The sequence below is a fragment of the Lutjanus erythropterus genome, chromosome 19 (assembly GCF_056507025.1).
Source record: "Lutjanus erythropterus isolate fLutEry1 chromosome 19, fLutEry1.hap2, whole genome shotgun sequence".
Taxonomy (NCBI): Eukaryota; Metazoa; Chordata; class Actinopteri; order Lutjaniformes; family Lutjanidae; genus Lutjanus; species Lutjanus erythropterus.
Genome location: NC_139335.1, coordinates 13,912,107 through 13,937,645, shown reverse-complemented (window position 1 = coordinate 13,937,645; position 25,539 = coordinate 13,912,107). Strand labels below are relative to the sequence as shown.

At 38.7% G+C, this 25,539-nt stretch overlaps 1 protein-coding gene and 1 long non-coding RNA gene across 3 annotated transcripts in view; one reads left to right on the top strand and one right to left on the bottom strand.

Annotated features, from left to right (window-relative positions):
• Positions 1–894: 894 nt before the first annotated feature.
• On the bottom strand, positions 895–13,995 carry LOC146309469 (transmembrane protein 235). 2 transcript variants are annotated; one of them, XM_084745166.1, is made up of 4 exons: positions 13,541–13,995; positions 10,669–10,746; positions 8,765–8,902; positions 895–3,248 (listed from the first exon to the last, which is right to left on the bottom strand). In XM_084745166.1, exons 1-4 carry the CDS (start codon positions 13,704–13,706, stop codon positions 3,004–3,006), a joined length of 627 nt encoding a protein of 208 aa, XP_084601292.1. In that variant the 5' UTR covers positions 13,707–13,995; the 3' UTR covers positions 895–3,003. The 2 variants fall into 2 exon arrangements, with proteins under 2 accessions (XP_084601292.1, XP_084601293.1); XM_084745167.1 differs by lacking the exon at positions 10,669–10,746.
• Positions 13,996–16,251: 2,256 nt separating this feature from the next.
• The window catches only part of LOC146309467 (uncharacterized), a 54,893-nt gene continuing 45,605 nt past the window's right edge, over positions 16,252–25,539 (top strand). Inside the window, exons 1-2 of the long non-coding RNA XR_014772505.1 lie at positions 16,252–16,364; positions 20,080–20,188. This is a non-coding gene — a long non-coding RNA (uncharacterized LOC146309467). The remainder of the gene's footprint in view (positions 16,365–20,079; positions 20,189–25,539) is intronic.

Below are 25,539 nucleotides of genomic sequence, written 5' to 3'. Positions count from 1 at the left end.
GATAATTAGTTCTGTAATGTGTCCCGAATGACCCTCTAAGAAAGTCTAATTAGGGTCAAATGAAGGGACTAATACTGTTCAATAAACAACATACTTCTAGTTTTTGTCTATTTTGACACAAAGTATGGCTTGTTATGTCCTATTAGTGTACTGTGAAATAAAGTGTGACCCTCTGCTGTATTTAGAGGACCAGTGGAAAAGTCTGCATGTCAGGGATATTATTGGAGGTTTATCACTGGTAAAGGAGTACTCTGTGTTTTCCTAGAAAACAGTTAAGTTTTTTTTTTTGTGTGTGCATTTCATTATTGTAAATGTATTTCCCCTCTAAGTGCATTTCCTAATTTAAATTTCCAAGAAGAAAAACAGTTTCAAAGCCTTAATGGATGCTCTGGAGCCTATATTGCTTATATTGCCTTACTTTTGTCATCCTTCACCTCTTTTGTTGGCTTTTACAGCGTATTACCCACTTTTGTGTTACATTTCACTGTTACGTCTCCAAAGGGTTGATTGTGCAAATATATTTTAACGTATCTTAACTTTTATAAACAATGGTGTTACAACATATTGATCAGAGATGTCTGAAGTATTATGAGGCAGCCTTTGGCAATTCATTACAGCATCGTTTTTCTGTCCAGCCTGACCCCTGATGTGCTTCATTTACATGCAGAGGCAGGCAGTCCCAATTTAACCTAAGGCACGGTAGCTAGCTAAGTAGGTAAAACAAATATACAGTGTATGTAACATGATGGTTTAGATAATATTATGGTCTCAAAACACTAATCATTGCTCTCATGGTTAATAAAAAAGTTAGTTATGCAAAATCGGCTGTGAGTCAGTGATCAAAGTGTAAGCAGGGTTTAGTGAAAAAGGAACAACACAACACATTTTACAGCATTGCAAAGTGCTATATGTTGTATTATCAGGGTGCTCTTGTCACTTCCACTATGCAGAGGAGTCTTATTTCTAGAGATGGACAGCACAGACAGAATAATACAATATCGAACCATTAACTTTTGCAAAGCAGGCAGCAACACATGCACATATTCTGTACTGCTGAGAGCAGGCTGCAGGATCCCCCAGAGTGCACTTATTTTCAGCCCTGTTTCCATGATTAATGGGCAGAGGGGTATGCAGGCATAAAGTTGTAAGCAGGAGGCACAAACTAACACTTAGATGTTTCTCTGAAAGTCACAATAACTGTCTTAAAAGGTTATAGCATTATTTTTTAAACCTGGGACATCATTTGTTTCTACATGTTTTGGGTTCTAAATGACTACTAGGTAGAAAACGTTTTGTAAGTGGTTTAGTAGAACACCTCAGCCAGCAGCTGCAAAACAAGTTGCGGCGCTTGGGGGCAATTGTGCAATTCCAAAACTTAAAAACACCTTTAATTACCCTTTAACTTCTATACTGTTGACCAAATGATGTTTTTCAAAAGCTGTGAAAGACAAATTTCTCTTTCTCTTGTATGGATCCACAATGCAGCAGCTGTGAAATGCACCAGTTATGACTGTGTACTGGAGCCTTGGTGGTTCCATTGCTCGGTGATTTTCTACTGCAGAATCAGCAACATTTTCGCTTGAGTGAAATACCCTGGAGCACTGATATGAATCACATTTAAATACAGTACATGTGGGCACAGAGAAGGTCCACAAGGCAAGCCGAAAAGCCTAATAACTTAAAAACAAAACGATCCCGGTCAGCTTAACTTCTCATTTGGCCTGCCCACATACTGCAAGGCAGTTCATTTGCATTTGGTCATAGATGGAGCACTTTATTCTACAGTAAACTAAAACTTTATCAGAGGTTAATTAGGCAATTAGGTTCTCCGCAGAACTATACACACACACAAAAAAAAAATATGTTGACAGTCGACATTTTATCAGCAACAGGATGCCTCTCACTACAGTTTCAATGTCTCTATTTGTAGATATGTCACAGACATGAAAAGATCAGGTCCAGAGCAGGATTTTTATTTTTCTCTCTCTCTCTCCGCCCTCCTTCTCTCTCTGACTGAGGGGGAATATCACTGATTGCCTTGTGTTTAAAGCTCTTTTCTTCACTTCAAAACTCTTATGCTATCTTGGAATAGAAAGAAAGGACTTTCAGCATCAGCCCCACAGCAGAAACACAGCCGATGTGAACACCGCAGGCGTGTCTGACGCAGCACTTCAGAGAGGTATCACAGGTACATGCATGTAGTGTGAACCAGCCTTACAATACAAATCTATAGTCACCCATACAAAAAAATATTCCTCTATTTCCTTCATTTTGTCATTTACTTGGTAGATCTGGTTCACATATTGTTTTTTAAATGGGGAAATAGCAAATATGTGATTTCACTTTAGTTTACAGTGCAGTTTTGTTGTAATGTGTCCCAAATTACACTCCCATAAAGTCTAATAAGGGTCTAATACTGTCTAATAAAGAACATATTATTTCTAGTTTTGTCTAATTTGATACAAAGTATGGCTTTTTACTTCTTAATCGTATACTGTAAAATAAAGTGCGACCAAAGCTGTATTCTGCAAATGACATTTTAAGATACACCTCACAGCAAACCTGAATAAAACATGACCCACAAGCTCAGCATTGTACAGATACTACAATGATGATTAGTTACACATATGACCTAGAATGGAGAAAAAGGAATATTGCTAATCTATGTAGTAATTACCCTGCTTTTCTGTTTGCATGGACACATTTCACAGATTATTGTGAACAAGGACGATGGAAAGATAATGATACTGAGAGGATAATGGCGGCAGCGTTCACAACAAGCCAGTGAAAACAATGGAAAACAGATGTTAAGCAGCATCTGTTATTTGGCATATGTGTGTCAGTGGATGCTGTATGTGTTTGTGATATGTAAAGCCAGCTTACATCTACATTTTGTTGTCTTGGCTCTTGATGGCTTTCATGGTACAGCAATAAATAAATAAATAAATAAATAACAGCAACAGTATATTTACCAAGATTTACTTGGTCATAAAAGGCATTACCCTATAACATGCCGATGGTTACACCAGAGTCATAGTGTCCCTTCATCCGAATTATTTTGGCTGCTAGCAGGAGCAGCAGGCCAGTGGCCACCTCCAAGCCGTAGGAGAGCCAAGCTACAGCTAGGGACCAACCAAAGGACGCGTGGACGCCGGCGAGGTCTTCCGAGGACACGAGCCGCTGGAACTCTTCCATGGCCTGGTGGGAGTATTTGATGTAGATGCTGACCCCAGTCAGGGTAAAAAGACCTGACGGTGCACAGAAACAGACAGATGGAACCATCAGAAAAACAAAACTAAATTACATTCCACCTGGACCATGGAAATGGATCCATTTAGACGAATTATAGGCATGAGACCCTTGAGTTTCCTAATCACTATAATCACCGTGATGTATTAAACTTAACCAGTTTGTATAATGAGGTCATTAAGGTAATAATGCATTATTAAGCCAATCATAATTTTCTAACATAATTGCCTTAATGGCTGGCATTACATAATATAGCCTTGTTAGTCCAATGATGAGAAACAATTGTGATCTTGAAATATTAAAGATTTAAATCAGTTCAAATCAGTAATTTCCAAGTTATTCTGGCAAGGTCTTTCTAAATTTAATTCATTTACTCTAAAGGAGGAACTTGTGATGTAAGTATTAAGCTTCCACTGTGTATTGTTTTTTTTATTGCTCCTTTTCTTTGCAAATAGACAAATGAAACATCTTGCAAAATAAGAATTACTGCAGAGGTGGGCTGAAAGAATACCCACTGAATGTCAAACCCCAAACCCCTTATAATATGAGGCAGTCATCACTGAATTCACATTTCAGACTGACCTTTTGTGCAGCAACACAGAGGCCAGAAACACTGCACACTGCACAGTCGTGTGCTGAAATTGCCCTCCCTTAATTACTGACCATTAAAGATCTCTCTCAAGAGTATTAGAAAGAAAGAAAGAAAGAAAGAAAGAAAGAAAGACGATGATCAGCAGTTTTCAAACTTTTTGGGGCCAAGGCACACCAAAATCTCAAGGCACGATTCATTTCCATGCAAAATAGCATCTATTACACATTATCACTCTCATCAGTCATCTTTAAATGTTTATTTTTATTTACTCATGCCAAATAATTTGAAACAGCTATATTACACAGAAAATATTTATTAACAACATAATTCAAAAATTAATTGTGAAATGTTGTAAAATGACATCAAAGCAGAAACACATCGATTTATATCAGACGGGCCACAAAATTAAACTGAGAAGCAGCAGAGACGGACACTGAAATAATTTACATCATCCTGCAGGGATGGAAGGTTCACTTTGGAGGAAGGTTTTTAACTGAATGTTTTGTGTACAATTACTGATTTAGTAAATCAAGAATTCCTAGGAAATTCCTAACTTTGTTTAGTTGTGGCATTCACTTCCAGGTCAAATGACTCTGCAGTAGTCACAGATATTGATCAGCTCCAGATCTGATCAACAGTGATGGAAACATGATGCCTAGGTGGACACACAAATTTTCACCCCTGTTCAGTGGAGGCAATGAAGGCTTCTCATCTCCATCAGTCACCTCTGTGACTCTTTTGCCCCTTTTTCCATGTTGCTTGGCTTGACTTGGTTTGACTCTGTGCAGAAGGGGTTTATCACCAATTTTTCGAGGGTTTACCCACATCTTTAAAAACCCTAATTTCACTGTAAAAACAGTAAAAGTTTCTCTACCGCTCTCTTGTTTGTTGGGTCGGGGAGGAAGGGGCAGCTTTGCATGGTGTGTTTACAAAAAATGCTTCATACTCTACCTTTAATGCATTATCAATAACAGGCGTTCAATCCAGAGTGGTTTCTGTTTCTTAAAATCTTTGGTCTAAATTACTCCCAGCTCTGTTTGTGCCGTTCTGCTCGTTGGTTTCCTTCATCTGCCGCAGTGTTTGTTTGATTGGCCCATTTGTGATCAGATTTCCTTATTGGCTACAGAAATGCAGATGACAGGTTTGGATATTCGCCTGATTTAAGGAAGGTTTTTTAAGCAAATAAGTAGATTATATAATGTATTTAAGTACCAGTAAACTTGAAAACAGCTCATGAAGGCACAGTACCCCCCAAAATTACTTAATTACAGTAATTTGAGTAGCTGTAATTCATTACTTCCACCCTTAAAAAAGCAAAAACCTTTAATGAAGTGAAGGTTTGTTTTTAAACAACCTTGAATTGCAGAGTCAAAGCTGTGGAGGGAATAAATATTCTGTAAGACAGAAATGTCAGTTTGGCCAGATCTCATATTCTCAGAGGCCTGTCCAAAGAGACAGATTCATCAGTACTGCAGTACGTGATGTGAGTGTTGTAGGCAGACCTATTGACATACGGCTCGACATAAAACTTGTGTTTGGATATACCATCTCTCTACAGTTCCAACTCAAAAATAGGTTGATAATGTAGCTATTAAATTAGAAGAAGGGGAAAAGATCAGAACAAAACAGTGAAATCCATTACCCCTTTCTGTTTACCTGATGTCAGAGGTGGTTTTGAAATGGAAGAGCTTGCAGGTCTTTTGATGTAGAGACGTGGACAGGACATTCGGTGCAAAGCATGAATTTAGCTGTCTCTTCTCTGTGATGTGGGATGCTTAGCCTGTCAGCACAGATGATGAAGTATATAATAATATCCTCTATTTCTGTGACAGAGTCATGAGTTCACGCTCTACCACACTCAAATCGAGATTCAAGATCATTCTCTTTGACTTAACACCTAATCATGCATTCTTATTCTATTTTGTGTGTTATTGCGACTGGTCAACAGCTTAACCCATCATACTGAAGGAGAAAAAGCAATCTTTCTGTTACTGAACTGCTGATGAAAGTGCTTCCTTATACTGCAATACGGAACCAGCAGATTAGGTGTCCTTACTGTTTGGACCAAATCTAAATCATTTCTGCTTGAAGAGGATTCTCCAGTGTCATCACAAAGGGTGAAACTCAAATTTATCTTGGAGCTCTTGTTCTGTTGGACAGTAGCAGACTCCGGCTGTCTGATGGGTGGCGGTGAAAAAGATAAAAAAAAAAGGGCATCAAGTGCATGAGGTGGGGCACCAGTGCACAGAAACTAGTGATGCATTTATGGTGAAACAGATTAAAACTGGATTATTTTGTGACCCAGATTTAAAGTATAACTATTAAATAATTTTCATTGCCTTCTCTTCATTTTAATGGCACCCATTAGTGCACTTTCTCATGTTTTCTCCAGTGAGAGGGCACACTAGAAGGCACTTTATCATGTTTTATCTGCCACAGGGGCATCCAAGTGGGCACCTTTGCTGTATTTTTTTCCACCAGTGTCACTGGACATTATAGGTTATATTTATGAGCATTCAATATTCTCTTCTATGATGTGACATGAGAAATGGTAAGCAATTACAATTTATAGACTAGAAGAGTCTCGCAGCTCTGTGAAGCTGTGCTTACATTGGTGGTTTGAGCTAAAAGCTATTAAGAGCATGAAAACTGGCTCGGCAAAGCGCCCCCAGTTTGGAAAAGCAGAGAACCAGCACAGAAGCAGATGCAATGTGCTGCTGTGAACAGGGTCAGCAACAACAACTTGCTGTCAGACAGCCTTTTTTAATAGGAAACCACTGCTGTATATGAAAAATAATTTTACCTGGCATAGCACGCTGGTCTACCACGGCATTTTTTACGTTACTTTCAAAAAAATCAAAAATATCTTTATGAAAAGAACAATGGAAAAAATTGTAAAAATCTTAGTATTATTTTTATGACTGAAAATCTTGGGGTTACGGTGCCCGATAGCCACTTTGAAAAGTACCCTATAAATGATGATGTAACAAGCTTACTGCTATCTTGAATATTATTTTGAATTTCAATAGATAATAGAAGAATCTTCATAAACATCTAAGATTTGCACCCTTGATTGTGGGACAGCAATTTTGCCATTTCGACAGAATATATATATACACATATTTCTAATCCTTACTAACTGTTTATAGCAGCAATATACCAAACCGATTGAGGCAGTGTGTGGATGAGGAACTCTTGTATTCTGCAAGATAAAATTACTGATTTTCATCCGGTTGGTTTGGAGAGGGCAATATTTGGCTCATATAACAGTGGTTTAATGTTGGAAAAGATTGTCTGACATCAAGATAAAGTGGTTAAATTATTCTAAATATAGTTTACACTTAAAATTAGACAGATTTTTTAGGTGGGCCTCCTTTTAGATGGCTAAAATGCACTTTGCTGCTGATCCTATCCACATCAGTTCATTGCTTAGCTTCCTACACTGGTACACCTGCTGCCTCCCCAAACTGGAGGCGTGCTACCTGTCCCTTTAAGACATTTCACTCAAAACAACACATATCAGCCTCATGGCGGTGCTACACAAAAAGCTGGGGGATCACCAAATTCAGCAGGATTCAAATGTCTGCACAAAATGCCATGACAATCCATCAACTAGTTGTGATATTTCATTCTTGGCCAAAATAGTGAACTTATCAGTCAGCTGAAAGACCGACATTGCCATCCATAGAGCCATGTGGCAGGCATGGCTAAAGAAATGCTCATAAACTCAGAAGTCCATCAAATGTCAGGGCTGTGCATCATTATAGGACCACAATTACATTTTAGGAAGGCGCTTGTTTATGATTGGACTGTCCGAGATTATTGGGATGGCATTTTGTTTAATAGGTCTATTTGATCACACTCAATTTCTACAAAAAGGAAATTAAATTTTGTTGATATTTTATAGGGATGCCATTTTAATGACGCAATAAAGAGCCTGCTGATGATTCCAGGGAGGAATCTGACTTAATCTTTCAATCAAGGACAAGCTGTTCTGAAATCTCTTGCCACTTCATCATGATCAGCAACCCTTGATGTGATCAATACTGTAAATTATGTCCATGTCCACAGTGAAAACGTTTGTTGCTTGGAGTGTTGGGTGGCTCATCAGGAACCAGCTTGCAATCATGCTTTATTTTATGCAAATCTGACTGGCAAGTGCTAAGAAAAAATGTTCTCAGCTTCTCAGCAAATCATTACCTCAAACTATTTTTAGTCACACCCTTCTACAGCATGGTAGCGTTTGGAAAAGGGTCTCAAAACTGTCAGTCATGTCAGAGAAGCATGACCATCTCTCATAGTAGTACTACAATTGAATCTGGATGTCTTGAGTCGATCATGCGGTGTCTACTCAAAATCTGAAAAACAGAACAGATGAGAGCATTGAAGTCTTGAACAATACACTCACACCTGTGTTTTTTCTCCCCTTTTCCTCACAAAACCTCCACCTACTCTAATAACAGTGTGAGCAAAAGGATCATTACCTAACTCAACTTAATTAAGGCGAATGGGATTTTAAATGTCCACACAGAGATATTTAAAGTGTAGCTGCAGCTTTTGCCAGTGAACAGCAAGATATAACATTTACACAACACTAATCATTATTTTCTCATTGGCGCTCAGACCACTCCAGTATAGTGCTGAGGTCTAAAATGAGATTTAAGCTGTTGCCTTAAGTCAGAAATGAGTCAGCGGTAAGAGACGGCAGTTGAATTTTCAAGGTTTTCTAGCGTAGTTAACACACACACACATACACACTTTTATCTGTACAATTCTGTCCATACATTTTTTTTTTGTGTTGTACATTTTGCACACTGACATAATAGAGCAAAAGACTCTCCTCAGACTGGCCTAGAGGCAAAGCACACATAATTGCTACAGGCTCACAAAAACAAGAACAATCCAAATTCTGTGTGAACTTACTGCAGAAGAGAAAGTAGGATGCTGATCCAATCAGCAGGTTTGGACTGCTGGCCAACGAACTGACGAGTCCAAAGATCCACCCAAACACCAGCAGGACCAGGCTGAGGGGCAATATGATGACCACCACCTTGTGCAACCCTGAAAACATGCATAGGAACATACAAATAGGGCTGGGCAATATATTTATATTATTATATCTTAGATTTTGATGATCCAGCATAAGTGTTGTTTTTTTCCTGGTTTGAAAAGTCCAGTGTGATGCCTATCACAGGGTTGAGTTCACCATCATTGCTGCATATTTTATTTTGACAGGTCAGTCTCATGTTGAGATCAGCACATTAATCTTTTAATATATCTGATTGGTTGACAAGTCAGGAAGACAGCGTCTGATCAGCCGATAGACTCAAATCAATGCATCTTGGGATTGCCAGTGGACAGCTAACAACATGCTAACAAAAACAACAACTGTTGTCAAGACAGAAAAATGGATCAATAACTACAGATGACATTTGGTGTTGGATTTATCATCATGGATTTATTTTTACCACGTCTCAGAAGAGACGCTGCAGTTCAAGGCTGGATGACAAAGCCTCTGAAAGCTATACGAGCACTCTGGAGCCAGCATTGTAAAGGTACAACACTAGCATTAGCATTAGTATTAGCCTTTCCTAATCAGTTTAATTTGGGGCTAACCTCCTTCACCTTTCCAGCAGTTGGGAAATTACATACAAGTCTGTTCTTGGCCCTGATGAGCTGGAGCATTTATTAACTGGCACACTGTAACCTGTACTGTACATGTCCTGCCATATTGACAGCATCCTGCTAAGTTTAATTTTTTAGTCTGCTGCTTGCTCTCCCTCATTTACATATTGCATACACATTATACACTTCCCTATTCCTTGAAGTAGCTACACTACTCTTATGACAGCATGCCTCATTAAAGTCCAATAAAACATAATTATTCAGGCAGTCATGGTACACCGCCATCCTGCTGCGGTAAGACTGTCACAGCCCTAGCAGTGAGCTTGCACATTGCAAACACCTTGTCTCAGCCTCCCCTTAGGAGAACCTACAGTGGCTGGGAAACTTAAAAAAGTTGTAGAAACATGACGGGATCTGTGAGAGGACCTGCACCGAAAAACAAACCGATTCTTAAGTAATTTTACACTAATGAAAACAACCTTATGAAATCGCACACACTGGACTTTTACAGGCTGTATTACAGTAAAGTGATGCAATTTTATGAACTTAGCAGACTGTTCTAGCTGCTCTATTATTTGCCTTTGCTCACTTAGTCATTACGTCCACTTTACTGACGTTATTTATCAGAAATCTCATTGTTTAAATATTTTGTGAAAGCATCATTAGTCATCCCTAAAATATCCCTCCAATATCAATAAATGCAAAGATCAAGTTGTTTTATATTTGATTTGGTCCATATAGTCCAGCCCTACATACAAACACACAGTGATGACTGCACTTACAGATTTTAAAGGACTATGCTTGTAACAGTGCCTTCACTACACGTCTGTCAGATTTAAAATTGCTGCTAACAACAATTTGTGCAAGCAGTTAAGACTTTCAGATTGATTTGTGCCATTCAGAGAGCCACTGGTTTTCATTCCCATTGTCACTAGAGTATGAAAATCAGCTTGCAGGGTGAGGCTTGATTAAGGTAGTTTATGTCACTGTTGACAATTGATTACTGTTGAGGCTGGGAAGAAGGACTGTTTCAGAAAACAAACCATCCTTTGCAAAATGTTCATGCTTATGTCTGCTGGTTTTTCTGATAGCAAACTCTTACTTGTGAATGTCACTTCTTCAGCAGCTGACTTTTAGCCCACTTTAAATCCACTCCATTATCATCTCTCATATGTCAGTTGATAAAGAAAACCAGCACTCACCAAGAAGGTGCCTTTCTACCTCTGACAGGCTGGACATATTTGCTGTGAAAGAGGGGATGACTGAGCTCCTGTTTGCCCCTGGAAATGTCAACGGAAAAGGTCACACATGACAGGACATACGGAGAGGGCTGTAGGACTTTGCAAAATTATTACTGGAAACCAAACAATGTCAGTTTTTGTCCTAGAATTGTACATATAATGATATCTAGAACACCAGAAATTTAACAACAGATGAAAGACATCCCTGTATGATGCACATTTCCTTAGCTCTGCATGTGTGACAGTGTTCCACTTTTTGCCAACACGTCACAGGTGAGCACTGCTGGGAGAACTTCCAAAGCCTACTAGAATAGCTGAACTTTATTCAGGGTTAATCGGAAGCACTTTAAATGATGGCAGGTGTGAAATGACTCCCGTTTAACAGACGTTTGAATGTGACAGGTTAACTCTGAACACAGCCACATCCCCAGTTAAAAGAGGGTGTGCACACTTGTGCAACCACATAATTTCATTTTTTTTATTTTTACTCCCCCCCTAAAAGATTTCAGTTTGTTTTTCAATTGAGTTGTACAGGTTATAGGTCACATTAATGGTGGAAAAAGTTCTGAAATTATTTATCTTGGTCTCGTTTTTGTACATCACAAAAACCTGGCATTTTTACAGGGGTGTGTAGACTTTTTATATCCACTGTATGCTTTAACATCTCTCTGCAGCCTGCTGCATGTTTACCTGTAGCTGTCTGCAGGGGGCTTACACAGATGTGAGAGATTACAGTTGCTACAGTTATTACTTAGAAGGAAAAAAACTGCAATATATTGAATCTGTTATTCCTGCGTGGTTCATCACTAAATGAAAAGTGTATTGAACTGTGCCACCTTTCTGAGCTTTGATGTACTTCAGTGTTCTACGAAGGTTTCTAAGGTATAGCTTTGCAAAGTCTCCTATGAGTGTTTCCCAGACTAGCTCTCAGCAGGTGTTCTTGACGACAAGCTGCTAATTTACAGCAGATCTGCCTTCTGCCGTGGTGCACACATTGATTCATCTTTTTTTAAAGGCTAATAAATTATGTTATAATATTACAAGTGTTGCCATAATCATTTAATCCCAATCTAATGTTACAGAAACTGATGCTGTACCAACTAAAGATCATCTGCTAGTCAAGACGAGACCTTCTGACAGCTCCAATAAATACAGAGAGCCTACAAAATACAAAATCTAAATGTACGACTTTCAGAAGGTATACCTTAGCTAAGGAGACTCTGGGAAACAGCCCAAAAGATGAAGGGAGACCTTATGGTACAGCTTACGATGCACGTAGCACTAAGGAGGCTCTGGGAAACGGGGCCCTGTGCAATAAAGTGAAGTGAAATTACATCTCTGCTACTTTCCATTTCAATGTATGAACAAGATCTGCCCAGTAAAGGCCAGAATTATAGAGGCAGGGGAATATTTTGTCTATAGATCACCAAATGAGAAAGAGAAGTTTGGGATGAATGTGTCATATCATAAGAATAATTTAGAGGAGCATCTCTTAATCTTCTTCTGATCCATTTTTACGGTGATCATTTAAAAATTCTGGGGATGATATGAAGAACAGTGTCCTGTTACAGGTGACAGGTGTGTTCCAGTCATTTTGATCGTCTTTTCAACAGATAAGATCAGATCATTAAGCCATTAAGCTTTCGAAGATTTTAAAGCTCACAAATTCCTCCTGTGACAACTGCACTCTGTCATCTGGCTGGCAATAGGCTGAACAACATCAGCAGTCTGTTATTTATGATAAGAATCAGCGCAAGAGGAAACACATCAATAATACTAAACTATACTATATTTCACAAAAGCAGACAACACATTTTAATGACTAAAAGTGGGCATTATAGCCCACTTTACTGATCTGATCAGAATATTCACATATTCATATGTTCATATTATCTCTTACAATTACAGTTAATATTTGGGACAAGCAGGACAGGATTGGATTTGGGACAACTGATGGTAATTCAGGACTGTCCCCGAATTTTTCAGGAAGTCTGGTATCCCTAGTAACTCCACAGACTTATTGTAATACTGTAGGCAGATAATGTGATTTCATCAGAGGTAGGCATCAATCTTGGCTACTCTGCCATTTGTGCAGGACCAGCCAAAGAGGGTGCGTATGTGATTTCAGTTTAGTTTACAGCACATTTCTGTTGTAATGTGTCCCTAATTTCCCCTCTAATACTTATCTAATACTGTTTGATAAAGAACATATTTTGTGTAATTTGATACAAAGCACGACTTCTTTATTAGATTAATGTAAAATATAGAGCAGTCGAGGAATACGCGCATCATTGTCACAAGATTCAGAAGAGATTCAGTGCAACTGTTTTTTTTTCATCTGAGCTCTCCAGTGGAGTAAAGAAAAATAAATCAGTACAAATATAGCTTCTGCCGTGGAGTCGTGGTAAATGAGAGCGCGGTAACGCAGCAACATCAGACCCGTTATCCATGACCAATATGTGACATGTCTCAACAGCACCACATGCAACGCATTACATCGATTTTCCTCTTCTGTCAACGTGACGATCAGTGCTGTTATTTGTCAGAATATGCCTTATTCCGGAGTTACAAGTTCATTCCAAATGATGACACCTTATAATTGAGCATTCAGTGCTTTTTACGCATAAGTATGTTGATGCCACATGATGATAAAGGCTTCTCAAAATTTCCCTACAACGAGAACCAGCGAAAAAGTTATTCTAGAAAAACGCGGTCTGCGTCCGATTTTATCACAGCTCACTCACCGTACTTGAATAGAAAGACCCTAGGAATAAACGCTTACCCAAACTAGCCTGCAGACTGTAATGAATTGATTTAAGTTGAGTTTACATACCTTCAATAATTCTCCACAGTCCAGAATGTGAACTCAGGTCGTTTGGACCTGTGTGGTCGTTCACATCGATGATGTACCAGTAATCAGTCCCAATAGCCACAGCGAGGAGGCTGAAACTGAGCAAACCAGTAAACCCAGCAGTGAGGACCACCCATCCGTACCTCATGATATACGGTTTACTTTGATATTCCGTGAAGTTTTTATATTTTCTACACTGCAATCTGCGTCGACGCTCCAAGATGTGTGATGCGTAAAAGCTCTCCAGCTGGATCCATCCCTGCAAAGTACTGGTTCTCCGTGGCTACGACGGTCTAAAAATATAGTTTAGGATGGAAACTGAGAAAAAACATTTTTCATTAGCTGTTTCCAGTTTACTTTCAAAGGAAAAAAAATATATATATAACAAAATAGAGATGTGTCTCTCTTGGCTCCAGTTAATTGTGGCTGGCAGCGTCAGCAGCGCTCCTAGATTAACCCACAGAATCAAGTTAAAAGAAATTAAACGCTACACTTCCGCTGAGAAATTTCAAAATAAAAGCCAAAAGACACATCCGGTCATAGGTTGGTTGTCTAATGTTGACTTGACTCTTAATGTAACTTAATGGCAGCCTGTTTTCAACAGCAAAAGTGGCTGTAATTATATATATTTAATTGTTGTGATTAAAGTGACAATGATGTATTTCTCCCCAGGTTTTTTTTTAAAAGAAATGGAACTAATAATAAAATTTGACTGTTAAGGAACTGTTACAAGTGCTCTGCAAGGCAGACAAAAGAACAGAAATTCATGTGACATTAGAGGGATCCCTTCTCTTCTTTCTTCAACTTTACTCAGCGATCAAGAACACACTATTTCTGCAGCTGTAAAGGTGATCTGCAGACTACAGGTAACCTACAGGTGATCTAACAGGATGTCGGTGTCCCTTCTTGTATGTTCTCTGAAATCTGCTGGAAACTGTCCGACTTGACTGCAGCTTTTTGTCTCCACCTCCTGCCGCGGGCGCCTGATCTCGTCTACTTTCCAGCTGAGGCACAATTCATCTCGAACGAGTTTGAGGTTTTGTCAAACTTCTTCTAAGTTCTTTGCTAGAAAGGAACCCTAGATGTGTGAAATTCTCGCAAGATTTGTGGACGTTGACTTCTTCATCGTGGACTAGTGTACAAACTAATGATATTTTATAACATGATAATGCTGGGGTTATTTTCTTCTTAGGTTATGATTTAAAATCACTGGGGTAAAACTAGGAAAAGATGTTTTTAATATTACCACTCTCGCGAGATCTTTCGTGAGTCGGGGGTTCCCATGTAAAGCTAGATGTTAGCTAGTTTGACGTTGTGTGTCCACATGGGGAAGAAAAGACAGTTTACTATTGTGTAGGTAGCCAGCTGCTTTGTAAACCGATATATTATTTGACGTTTAAACGACATGAGTGGGACACTTATTGTTATATGAGGAACAACATAAAACTGGAGCAGTGATGGGCACCTGTTGAGCTATGCTAGTTAGCTAATTTAAGCATCACCCTCTCAGGTAGGTGTTTTAGATGTGAATGAAATGTCGATGTGATTAAGATTGTTAGTCTTCATGTCAAAATGTAAACATACCTTGACAAATTATGAGCAATTGTGGGAAAAAATAAATTAACATAGCCTAAACTTTCAGCACATATTTGTAGTAGAGACACCTCTGGCAACAATTACAGCAGGGTTGCAAGGTCTGTGACAAAACCATCCAAATGGCAGATCAAAACCAGTCCATCACCTAGTAATTAAACACAATTGCTCTCATTGCCAAATGTATTGTAATATCGACAAATTAACACCAGAAATGGTTAGTGTGCCAGCATTGAAAGCAGTTTCCCCTTTTGGGCTTTTGTTATTACATACAGCTAGGGTTGCCACCTGCCCTGTATTGAAAAATAAAATGCACTGTCGCTTATTGAATCAGACACAGTTTGTCCCTTATTTACATGCACAGCTCAGTCCATCTGTACAAAAAGAGAAGCTGTCCAAATATAGATCTAAATGGCAGACAGACCAAGAGTAGATCAGGCCTGTCGGTGGGAATGAGTACAAGGCAAACTGTGCAATTTGCCATAAAATATTTTCTGTCGTCTAGGTGGACCCAGAGCAAGTACAAGGCCAGAGGCCCAGATTTATTTTGACAGATCAAACACTCTGCCCAATGTTTATGATTTGATGTTTGAATCTTTAATATAACTGATGCAGCTGCACTTTACTCTTATTGACTCTTCATTTCATTTACATTCATATTGAGAGTGGCAGAGAGGACTTTGAAATTGATGCATTAAAAAACACAAATTGGTGAATATAAAAACCACCAGAATAAAGGAAATAAAATACCTGAAAACGAAATCTCATGAGGGAGGACCTCAAGACCCCTTGCTTGATTTGTGTCTCTGTGCCTGGGGTTACTGTCAAGGTGTCTGTTATTTTTCCACATTGAAGGTGGCAACCCTAGATACAACATAAATAAATTATACCTCTGTGAATGTGTAGCCCAATTCACTAAATTGTCTTTTCACTTCCTCTACCCTTTTACCTCCTCTCTTCATCTCTACAGCGTGGCACGTTGTGTGTGTATATGTTGGTGTTTCCCATGCACATGTGTGTATGTGCTGATCAGTTTGGTAGGATGTGGAAATAAATCAATAATTTCACTCAGTATATGCATTTCTTATTTATGTAATCTGCAGGCAAAATATGTCTGCCCAACCAGCAGACAAGAAACCTGCAGCACCGCTTCAGAAGTAGCCCAAAGACCACAGGCCTGGCAACCCTGAATTACAGCCTGGAGTCCGTGTAGGTAGGTCTGCCAGCCTTGCACATTCAGACAATACGTTTTTCCCCACATTACTCCTTGTAAAACTGCCCAACTCTTTCAAGTACCATGAGGACTGTAAGTGAAAAGCAATTTTCAATTCCTGCCACAAATTCTCAATTGGACTGTGTTTGTGACTCCGACTGCTCCACTACTCCAGGATATTTTGAAACCATTCCTGTCCAGTTTTTTATGGCTGTGCAGTATGTTGGGTGTTGCTGTCTTGCTGGAAAATAAATCTACAGTTCCCTTGCAGACTGCAGCAGGCTTTCATCATTCTCTGTATACACCAGAAAACCTGTTTGTAATTTGAAATTTCAGGGTCTTTTCATGTAAAAGAGTGACAGATAAGAAAAACACAAAAAGCAGATGGATGAGGAGTCCCAACATTTATCCTTTTAATGATCAGGTTCAGTGTACCATGCTCATGGGTGTAATTCTCGTTCATGTTGAGTAAGATTGAAGTGAACAAACAGATTTTTAAATTCAACCTCTTATTAGTACAGTTACTGACATGGAGAGACAAAAATAGGCAAGTATATATTTCAGAACTGGTATGAATGATGCACATGAAATCGTACATATTAAGTTGTCATGCTGTCTTTCAGCTATCAGCTAGTATGAAGCTGCTCACTACAGCACACATACCCACTGGTACTTAAAAGTATACAGACTCCTGACAGAATCATGTGATACAATGAATATAGCTTTGACAGCCTCCCCAGAAGTTTTTGGTTAATACAATGAAATAGTGTAAGTGGACAAAGGCGGAATTACTTCTTGCGTGGTATGTTATTTCCTGATTGTGGCCTTTTTCATTGAAATTCTCATTTAATACATTTACGTCAGACATCAAGAAGAGATAAGAATGGATTTGTCAAGTGTAGGATGGGAAATGAAGTTCCTCTTGATTGCTGCGATTTTCCATAGCATCAAAACTTGACAAGCCTATTTGCAGTTGAATTGCCTTTCAGTTCTGTTTGTCCACATGTATCCGCTGTGACGTTTACCGTAGGAGAATCAGAAGGCTACATTGCAGTAAATAAGCAGTGCATTAGAATACAATTCATTTCTATGTTTAGTTCAGAGCACAAAGTCGGACTAATCATGTCCTCATGAAGATGATCCCTGACATAGAGATGGTTTCTTTGTGAGCATCCATCGTGATTACTGAGTGGAAAAGCTTTTATCACAGCAATGCTGTCAGTTCTTTTATATAATAGATCTATTATTTTTTTCTCTATCTAAGATAAAATTAAAAGATGTTTAACAGATGAAAAATAAAACCGCTTTATTTTCATTGACACCATCATTCATTTATTCAAACACAATTTTTCTGCTCCCGGGGCCTCATTACAGAAACCAAAGTCTGAAATCCTATCTTATCATAGGATAGGATGTATGGCATTGACAAAGAAGATGGTAACAACATTAATGCTGAAATATTAGAATTGAAGACTACTTAAACCCAATGATGATGCTTTAATTTTACCGACCATGTATTAATAATCCGAGGCTAGTAACTGGGAAGTAAACTTTGTGGAGTGTGGTTTCCTCTTTGTCACAACACAATTAATGCCTCCAACTCATTGAAGCTGAAATTGAAAGCTTGTCTTTTCTTGTATATTACAACAAGCTCGCTAGCTAGTGACAAGTGATGTGAGAGGGCCCTTGTCAAGGATATAGACAGTCCCATGTACACTGTAAACACAGATAGAGGTTACAGTTATGTTTAGGTTTTTGTCAGGGGATTTCTAAATGAGAACAACAGCTGACAAACCTTACACCCCTCACATTCTTTCAAGAACACACCTTACCAGAAATGAGAGATGGGATAGGACACAGCTTTGACTTTATATGAATTGCTTCTGTTAAAGAAAGACCAGATTTTTTTTCTGTCTTTGAAAGTTAAGTTAAGATAGGACAAGCAGTGAGGCCCTAGGCAATTATTTTCATAGTGGATTTATCTGTTTCTTGGTTAATCAGTTAATAGTTATTTGTTTTAAAGTGTCAGAAAATAGTGAAAAATGTCGATCACTGTTTCCCAAAGCCCAAGATGACATCCTCAAATGTCTTGTTTTACTCACAACCCAAAGATGTAGATAGAGAGGAGTAGAGAAGCCAGAAAACATTCACATCCAGAAGCTGAAATCCAAGAAAATTTGACCTTTTTCCTAGAAAATTTTGCAAATCGATTAATCAATTTTTAAAATAGTTGCTGATTAATATAATAATCGATTAATCAATGAATTCTTGCAGCTGTATTTGTGAGTCAGTACTACGTATTTATTTTGAGCTGACATTGTAGTCATGGGTAGTTGACAGATATAACGTCAAAAATATGTGTCAAAAGTTAACGGGCTATTCAAGATAGTCGATTAATCAGTTGATTATTTTCTTGATTAATAGTTGTTTGGCCTATAAAATGTCAGTCAGTGTTTCCCAGAGCCCAAGATGATGTCTTCAAATGTCTTGTTTTGTCCACAATGGAAATATATTCAGTTTATAGAACCAGAAGATATTCACATTTAAGAAGCTGGAATCAGAGAAATTTGATATATTTTGTCATAAAAAATTACTCAAACTGGTTAATCAATAAATTAATCCTGTCACAATCATGTCAGTTGAAAAATAGGTCCAAACATGTGGAGCACATGGACGTACATCAAGTTTGGACCTATTTGTCAAGTCTTTCCTGTAACAATCAGTATTTTCATTATTGATCAGTCTGTTGAGCTTTTTCTCCAGTTAAACAGCAGGAGGAGGCTAATTAATGATCAAACAGATTATTTTCAATCCTCTGCATCTGTTACATATTTCAGAGACTGTTTGAGCAGAGCCTCACTATACTGCACAGATAATGTCTTGCGTTGAGGACACGGCACAAATAATTCAGCAAAAGTATTTCACGAATGTAGCCTGCACCTGTAAACTGGTGTTAAATTGCAAATTCTTTCATTAGAATTGCTGAAATGCCATCTTATGTGAAAAGCAGCAATGAAATTCCATGATGTGTCAGACTGACTGTGGCTCAGTTAATAATTGAATCCTTTAAAGTGCTCTTGACTATTTTCACCTAGAACATTAGGTGATTCAAACGCACACAGGGTTGCACCTTATTTTGCAGCTTGTATAAAGCCTTGCCTTTGTTTAAATGTACAACCAGGAGAGACAGTTACAGCTAAAATACTACATGCTTGGTGTGTGTAAGCAGCAGTGTAACATTACTGCTGGCTTATGGTTATTGTTGGCAAGATGAACGAGAATCATCACGTCTGTCACTCTTAAATTTAATGCATATACTTTTTTCACGTAATTTTCACAGAGGGATCATTGCAACGTGTCTTGCTTTGTGTAAAGTAACACACAAGTCAGTCAGTGGTTCACATGTACTCTGCGCTGTCACAGCAGCTAATTTGAGCTTTCTGAAATGTTCACAGCATCCTTACACAAATCCATGTTATCCATCAGCACCTAGATGTCATACACATACTGCAAATGCCTATCTACAGAATGGTTGAACTGAGGTTTGTCTTGCTGGTATTATTCCCTTCTTCTGTTTGCATGTTGCGCTACAACAGTGATTTTTGCCCACAGCTAACCTTGGTTAATGAAGCAGTGCTGCATGACACAATAGATTCGTAAGCAAATTATGTTCTGAAGCATTTTGTAGATGAATGCATCTGTTCTGTTTTTGCAGATCCATGAGAAGAATACAGACGAAATTGACTCAGCCACATTACATCCAAGCTGTGGATCACAGTGTGAAGATGTGCGAGCAGCATGACGAACCAATTAAGCGTCAGGAGGTAGGAAAAGGAGAAGCCAGAAGTTACAATAACCTCAGAAGATAGGTGTTTAGCCTGGACCTTCAGTGAGCTGAAATATGTTATAAAGTGCTGCAATATCAGTTCATATCTGATTTTCCCATTTAAAAAAAAGCATGACAGCCTGAAGCATGATCAGATTTCCACTGGAGTTGAAGACAGCCCACCAAATATCACAATAAAAGGGCAGAATTTAATTTTAATCCTAAGTATTTTAGACATACTCTCAAAATATTTGAGCAAGGGTAGAACATGTGACTTAAATTGGATAGACATTGATCATTCCATCCCTGGAAATATTTCAGACAACTGGACTTTAGAGAGATGAACCCTATACAGAAATCTGAATATAAGTTCAAGCTGGGGACAGAGAGAGTTTGTCCTTTTTGATAATCCTTTTCCACCCCTCCTGAATTTTTATGCCAAATGCCTGCCCTCACGCTGCTCTTGTTTTGATCATGGCACACTCGCCAAGTGATAAGAGCTGACCATAGATTTTGAAGTGACCTTTGTTTAGGGCTCAGTTCCCAGGGTTTTTAGGGGGTGTCCAGGGGTAGTTTGAAAAGAGCGAAATAGCACAATGTTAGACCTGAATGTAGCAGAACAGTTGGGCTGCTGAAAGTCCAATTTTAGTGGAAAACGCAATTCAAAACTGCGGAAGCCATCATCCTGGTGTAGCTCTTGAAAACACCTTATGCATTTGTTGTATTATTGCAGAAAACAAGCACTTTCACCTGTTAAGTTTCTACTCTTTACACAGAAAACCGATGTGCCACTCTGTCCCCGCGTCTCTCTGTTTATACCTATTGGCAGAACAACTCTGGGTTGCCAGGTTTGTCTGTGTCCACCAGTCTCAATGGCCAGGATGTGGTCATTCATATCTTTGCTCACAGTGCCCAGACAATCTGCCTTGGTGTTAACTTTTCCATGGTTATAATTTGGTTGGTCAAGTTTGCGTGAGGTTTGTGCTGTGGCTGTGCGCTGTCGATGAGCTGAGCCACATGACCAGCTTACTGAAAGGACTTGTCTCCATTTTCTCTAGTGAGCGGCTTTGTAATGGTGGGAGCTGGGCTCATTGGCTTTAAGGTGTTTGTAGAATTGTATTGCTCTTTCTTGGATCCTAATTAAAAGTGAAAATTAGTCTATTTCAGTACAACATTGATTGTGTGTTGTGTTTCTGTGGACTCCAAGCTCTTAATTTTAATTTGCAAAGTTTCAGACTTTCACTGGGGTGTTAATCCCATATAGACTAGTACAATTGGTTCAGTAAGGGATTTGGATATTTGTATCCAGGTTCAGGTTGGTGTACTCTGGGTGTTGAGATTGTTTTATGGCTTAGAAAGTCGTCCTTTCTTCAAAATGAAATGGCACATACATGTAATCTGTGTTCCTTGTGTTTTTTAATGGAGCCCAGTAAAACCCTGTTTAGATTTCTCTAACATTTCTGAAAAATCACAAACTTTCTCCTTTCCAGGCTTGTAAAATGCAGCTGTTATTGTAATGCCTCTCTATACTGTATTTGGCTTGCAACACTAGATAGTATCTAACAGATCGAGGCCAGGGATATCTGAAGGATATGTGAATCTGACTTTTGCTCATGCCATGATCTTGAACAGGGCATTTTGCAGTTGGGTGTCAAGGATGCTGCAGAGTAACTTGTTAATGGGTCATTTTTATTTCCAGATTTAGTGGTTGGTATGGAATTACCCAGTGGTTGAAGATGTAGGATACTCAGAAGTACTCTCTGTAGAAATACTGTGTTATTAGTTAGGTATGCATAATTTAAAAAGTAAAAATTATCTTCAAAATATAAAAAGTATCATCAAAATGTACCTAAAATACTAAACATACAGTACAGTTCATCACTGATCATTTAACGACAAAGTGATTAGAATGTCAAAAAATGCACATCATAATTTGAATGATTTTCAATTTAGATTTGAAACCGTGGTACCCCTAATAATAACACATTATCATTTATTTGTTAATTATATTTTGTTTTGTTAACCTGAATGTTCAAAGTAATCAAGAACTAAAGTTATCAACAAAATAGAGTCGAAAGTACAATATTTCCCTCAGTTGAACTGAAGTACAATGTACCAGAAAATGTAAATGGTAAAGCTAACTACAAGTCAAGCCTTTAAGTACAACACTTGAGTACTTAGTCACTTTCCACCACTAGTAATCCATTTGCTTTAGATTTTTGTGATATGCTGCTGAATTAATCCCTTTTATTGTTTTGGCTATTCCAGTTTTAAGGCCTGACTTTTGGTTGCTTTGACTCTTCCCCTCTCCCTCAAAGAAGACACGAAAAGCAAAAAACTGTTCAGTTTCACCATGCATCCATTCAGCCACTCTGTATATCTGTTTGTTGTGTGTGTTTTATGGCTGATCCAAGGAGCTGGCTGAACTTCATTTAAACATGATTTGCATAAAAGCTTAGAGTCTCTGGCCACCTGTTTGAAAATAAGCACTTTCCTTTAATCCAAAATAAACCACAGTTTGATTTTTATCTAATGTCTGTATTTTGAAGATAACCTTCTCTAATGAAAAAAGTCTGTCAACCTAGTAAAATAACCCCAATTTAGTTGTATTTTTGTCCAGAACAACACATGCTGCAGGCAACCAGTTAGTGTTGCAGCACAGCACACAGAGGAGGAAAACACTGCCAGTAAAACATGCTGACCTCTTGCCATCCTTTCTCGCCAGAGCTCTGTAGTTTTCCGGTTCAAACACAGACAGAGGAAGAAACTCAGGTCAGAAACGTTTGTTACTTGAGATGAAAACATTTAATTTAGTTTCTGTGTTCTTTCAGACTCTGTTTTGCGAATGTTAAAATCTTCTCTGGTCTGATTCTCATTGCATAGTTAAATGCTTCGCCAAAAGCAAAGGCTCTGTCCCGTTAAAGGCAAGTTAAACCATTAAAATATCTCCAGTTCAGTGAGTGTGTAATTATCAGGGCCAGTGAGCAGGGTATTTATGGACTGTGATTTTCAATGTCATTGTCAGTGTTGTCGTAGAATTAAACAGGGGGAGGCAAAGTGTCAAAATAAAATGTGCTAGGCTTCAGAAAACTTTAATGTGTGTATATAGGAGTGTGTGTTTTGAAGAAAGGCAGATGAAATTGTTAGAAAAAGTACTATACTTTATTGTGGATAAATAGTTTAAAACACTATGAAGCCAATGGAGAAGACTTGCATACACACTGTGAAATCACATCTTGTTGTCTTGAGGGCGTAGAAGCATTGTGCTCTGCAAGTGACAGGTGAAGCCTGTTCTTGTTTAAATCATTAAGTTGTTGAAAGCATTAACAGATGTCAGGAGATCGGTTGCAGTTTGGTGGATCGCTTACAGGTGCTCGTTCTTGTTGTGATTGCAAGCACCAGTCACTGGCTATTACTGTAACAGAGAATGAACTAAGAGAGATGGGTACACACTGCCACCCAGTGTAGTGAATGGGAAAAATCATCTCATCAGAGAGCACACTGCCTGTTATTTATGGATCAATGCTGACAAGGTTGGACTGTATTTTGGAAATTAAAATTTACCAGCCAAATAGCTGCCAAGGCTTCATTTGGGAATTTTGGTTACAAGCACTACCATAGTTTTTGACTTAGGCCATATAATGAGGGTATTTTTTTTTTTCAACCAGTTACTGGGCTCATTGGCCATTTTCAACAGACATTATGATTCGTCATAGCAGTTGCAACATTAATGGCAGCTCAGTTCCATATATGTTCCCCCAGTGAGCCAGCGGGCATTACATCAGGGCCCCCTGGAGGTAGTACACCTAGACTGAATATAGTCATCATGTAGTCGGCAGTTATTAATTATGCTACTTTTCTTACTGTGTCAAAGTTTCTGCCGAGTGAAAAGGGTTTTATTTTCAACATGACATTTCCTGTCGTATTACTGATCTCTAACTATGAAACACCCTTCACACACACATACACACAGTAGGAAAAGTACAGGTGATGAGGATAATAGTAACATGAATTAGATGAGTGCACTCAGAGTGCAGATTCCTGCCAAGCAACAGATGGCGATGCTCCTACTGCAATGCCATCACAACTGCAAGATCCAACCAGCGGAGGTGTGCAAAGTTCCACCAACATTAATATGACCCTCACATATGTTGTCCCTCACTGAAATAAGATTTCAAACTGAGGCCCCTGGCGGCTGGTTAAGAAGAATGAGAAATCAGATGTTGATGGTCGTATGTAACAGAGCAGTCAAAAAATAGAATTGCTACCTCACAGTTTTGTGTTCCCACCAACCAAAGTTGTACTTTACATCCAAATCTGTCCAGACTCATATAATGTGTGTAGTGAAGACTTAAAAGGAATTTGATAAAAGGTATTATGTGTATGTTTGGCAAAATGAAAGTTCTCACTTTATATATGATTTAAGTGAATAATTTTTTAGTGAGAAACATGCTGTCTTCACTTAGAGACTGTTTTTACAGAGCAGTACAGAGGACTGATAGAGAACTGAACATTATGATGTCACAGTGAAGTTGACCTTTGACCTCTTGGATATAAAATGTCATCACTTCATCATTTTATCCTTTTAGATGTTTGTAATTTTGTCATAATAAGCATACAAGTTCTTGACTTAGGTCAGGTTAGAGTCTGTTTGGAAGCAGACTGAGAGCCACCTTTTCAGATGGACTCAGTCCAGTTGTTTGGTCTGGACTAGAGTTTAGTTGACAGCTTCCGTACCAGCCAAGGCAGATTTTGAAAATCTCCTTAAAAAGAATAGAACCATATTAGCAACACCTGAGCCTTTCCAGTGAGCCAAGATGAACAATAGCAGCACACTGACTAAATGGTTGGTAACACCTGTGCTTACTCTACAATTTTGTGTCAGAATGGCTGCTGTGAAAAAGGTCCATTGAATCATCTCTGCTCCATGTCACTGTTATTGTAGACTAACTTCAGGCTTCATGATCAAAGAAAGCTTATATCATGTCGACACTTCTGTCCAGATTCGCACCTTCGTTCTCGAGCTCGTCCTGAGCGGTCTGTCTCTCACTTTCTTTCACCGTCTCTCACTTTAATAGTCTGGTTTTCACGCCATTCATACCAGGCTCAAAATCTAACCCACTACTGGTAGTGTGTGCTGCGACTCATATGATGTTGCCCAATCAGAATCTCAACAAAGGACGCAGGTGTCCGTAATGAGAGGAAAGAGGCAGAGACGAAAATGGCAAAATCAGCTGGAACGGTGTGGGCGGGGCATCGAGGCCACTGTGGCTGCAAGGCTGATCATTTTTTGAGGGGCATGAAGGCCAAACTGGCCAAAAGGTTGTTGTGGTTGTCATGAAATTTCTG

Excerpts from the sequence above, each read along its gene's own strand:
- LOC146309469 (XM_084745166.1), bottom strand. The coding sequence starts at position 13,706 with ATGAGGTACGGATGGGTGGTCCTCACTGCTGGGTTTACTGGTTTGCTC. Across the intron at positions 8,903-10,668 it reads GGTAGAAAGGCACCTTCTTG|GGTTGCACAAGGTGGTGGTC; the intron begins GTGAGTGCTGGT and ends GCATGTTTTCAG. Across the intron at positions 3,249-8,764 it reads ATCCTACTTTCTCTTCTGCA|GTCTTTTTACCCTGACTGGG; the intron begins GTAAGTTCACAC and ends GTGCACCGTCAG.